Source organism: Aplysia californica, unplaced genomic scaffold, assembly GCF_000002075.1.
Source record: "Aplysia californica isolate F4 #8 unplaced genomic scaffold, AplCal3.0 scaffold00376, whole genome shotgun sequence".
In the NCBI taxonomy this organism is placed as follows: domain Eukaryota; kingdom Metazoa; phylum Mollusca; class Gastropoda; order Aplysiida; family Aplysiidae; genus Aplysia; species Aplysia californica.
This window is the reverse complement of record NW_004797646.1, coordinates 33,829-35,215: the sequence shown is the minus strand read 5'-3', so window position 1 is coordinate 35,215 and position 1,387 is coordinate 33,829. Positions and strand designations below refer to the sequence as shown.

The following is a 1,387-nucleotide window of genomic DNA, read 5'->3' as shown; positions in this document are numbered from 1 at the left end:
TCTCTCTCTCTCTCTCTCTCTCTGTTGTTTTCTTTACCCCTAACTTTTCCCCTGCGCTAACTGACTGTTTTTGTGTTGCAGTGCTGTGCTTCTCTTTACTCAATACAATATTAAAAACTCACATTCAAACTCTATTCTAAGTATTTCTTTCGTATTTTGATTACTTGCAGATTCCTGGAGTAGCACCTTCTAGTGAGAGAAAGCCAAAGTTTACAGGTGAAGAAGTGAACAAGACATATTTCAGTTGCCGTCTATACCAGAATTTTCTAAACGCACACACGACGTGTTTCTCACATGTTTGAAGTTCCTGTGTGAATAAAAGTGGTCACTGGTCACTTGTGGATACGTTTACAGCTCCAGTGAGACTGGTCGCTGACGCTTGGGTTCTAAGTTCTGAAGTTCCCGTGTGAGTGGTGTGCACACAGAGGACATGTCTTCCCAAGACAAGACACTGACAAAGAATGCGGACACGCGTGGGAAGTCCTCGGACAACTCTCGAAGAATCGAGTTGAAATTGACGACTGGAACCTCGGGTGGGTCCAGTTCAGACGTGGAGGTCAAACCTTCAGAAAAGGTGGCGGGCCTGACTGAGGACAGCGCCTCGGGTGATGAGGATGCTGCAGCGGTCAGTGAGTCAACTAGTGGTCTGCCTCCTGTGGTGGACAATCTGGACATCCCGGATGACCCGTTCGGTGATGAGTACACGGACAGGAGGCTGTGGATCGGGAATCTGGATAGTCGCATGACAGAGTGAGTACACAGTTGTGTGTGGCATTATGTCATGTGACGCATGTACACACACACATGTCTCTAAACATTCCTATAGATGGTTGATGGCGCTCTCATTAGGGTTTCTTCTTCTTTCCCATCAAACATATACGACCTTGGTGTTGCAAGTGCCATAAAACTCTTAGTCTTACTAAAACTAAAAGAAAGTAATTATTCCTCTCTGTCCCAAACAATCCGCCCTCCTCCCACTTCTGGCCGTTCAGGTTCGCCTGAGTGTGCCCGCCGGGGTCGGCGCGGTGCGATGAGTGAGGGAATGAGCCAATCACAATCTCGGGACGGTAAGTAAAACGTTATGGCCATCCAAAAACCGTGTCCCTCCAGGGGGGACTCTCGGACAGTGCCCGGGCAGATGTGACGTAACCACTGGTTCTTGCTAGTGCTGATTTGGCCAGAGATGTGACCATGGGTGGTTGGCGGGGTCCTTATCTCTCCTCCTTCTTTTTTGTATTTGTTACTCTCTTGTAACACCTGTAATCTTCGGCGCTTATATGACCTTATTGTGTTGAAAGTGCTGTAAGACACTTACTACAACTTTAAAAAAAAGAGATGTTACAATTGTTTCGGGCTTAGCTTTTTTCATTTTGCTTTTTTTCGTTGG

General features: G+C 46.8%; 1 protein-coding gene across 1 annotated transcript in view; it reads left to right on the top strand.

Moving 5' to 3' along the window:
• Positions 1-1,387, top strand: part of LOC101845411 (probable RNA-binding protein 18) — a gene marked incomplete at its 3' end in the record, with an annotated part of 28,763 nt that overhangs the window by 23,915 nt on the left and 3,461 nt on the right. Inside the window, 1 exon segment of the mRNA XM_005103505.3 lies at positions 171-750. Within this exon segment, the coding sequence (XP_005103562.1) occupies positions 431-750 (320 nt within the window). The 5' untranslated portion in view covers positions 171-430.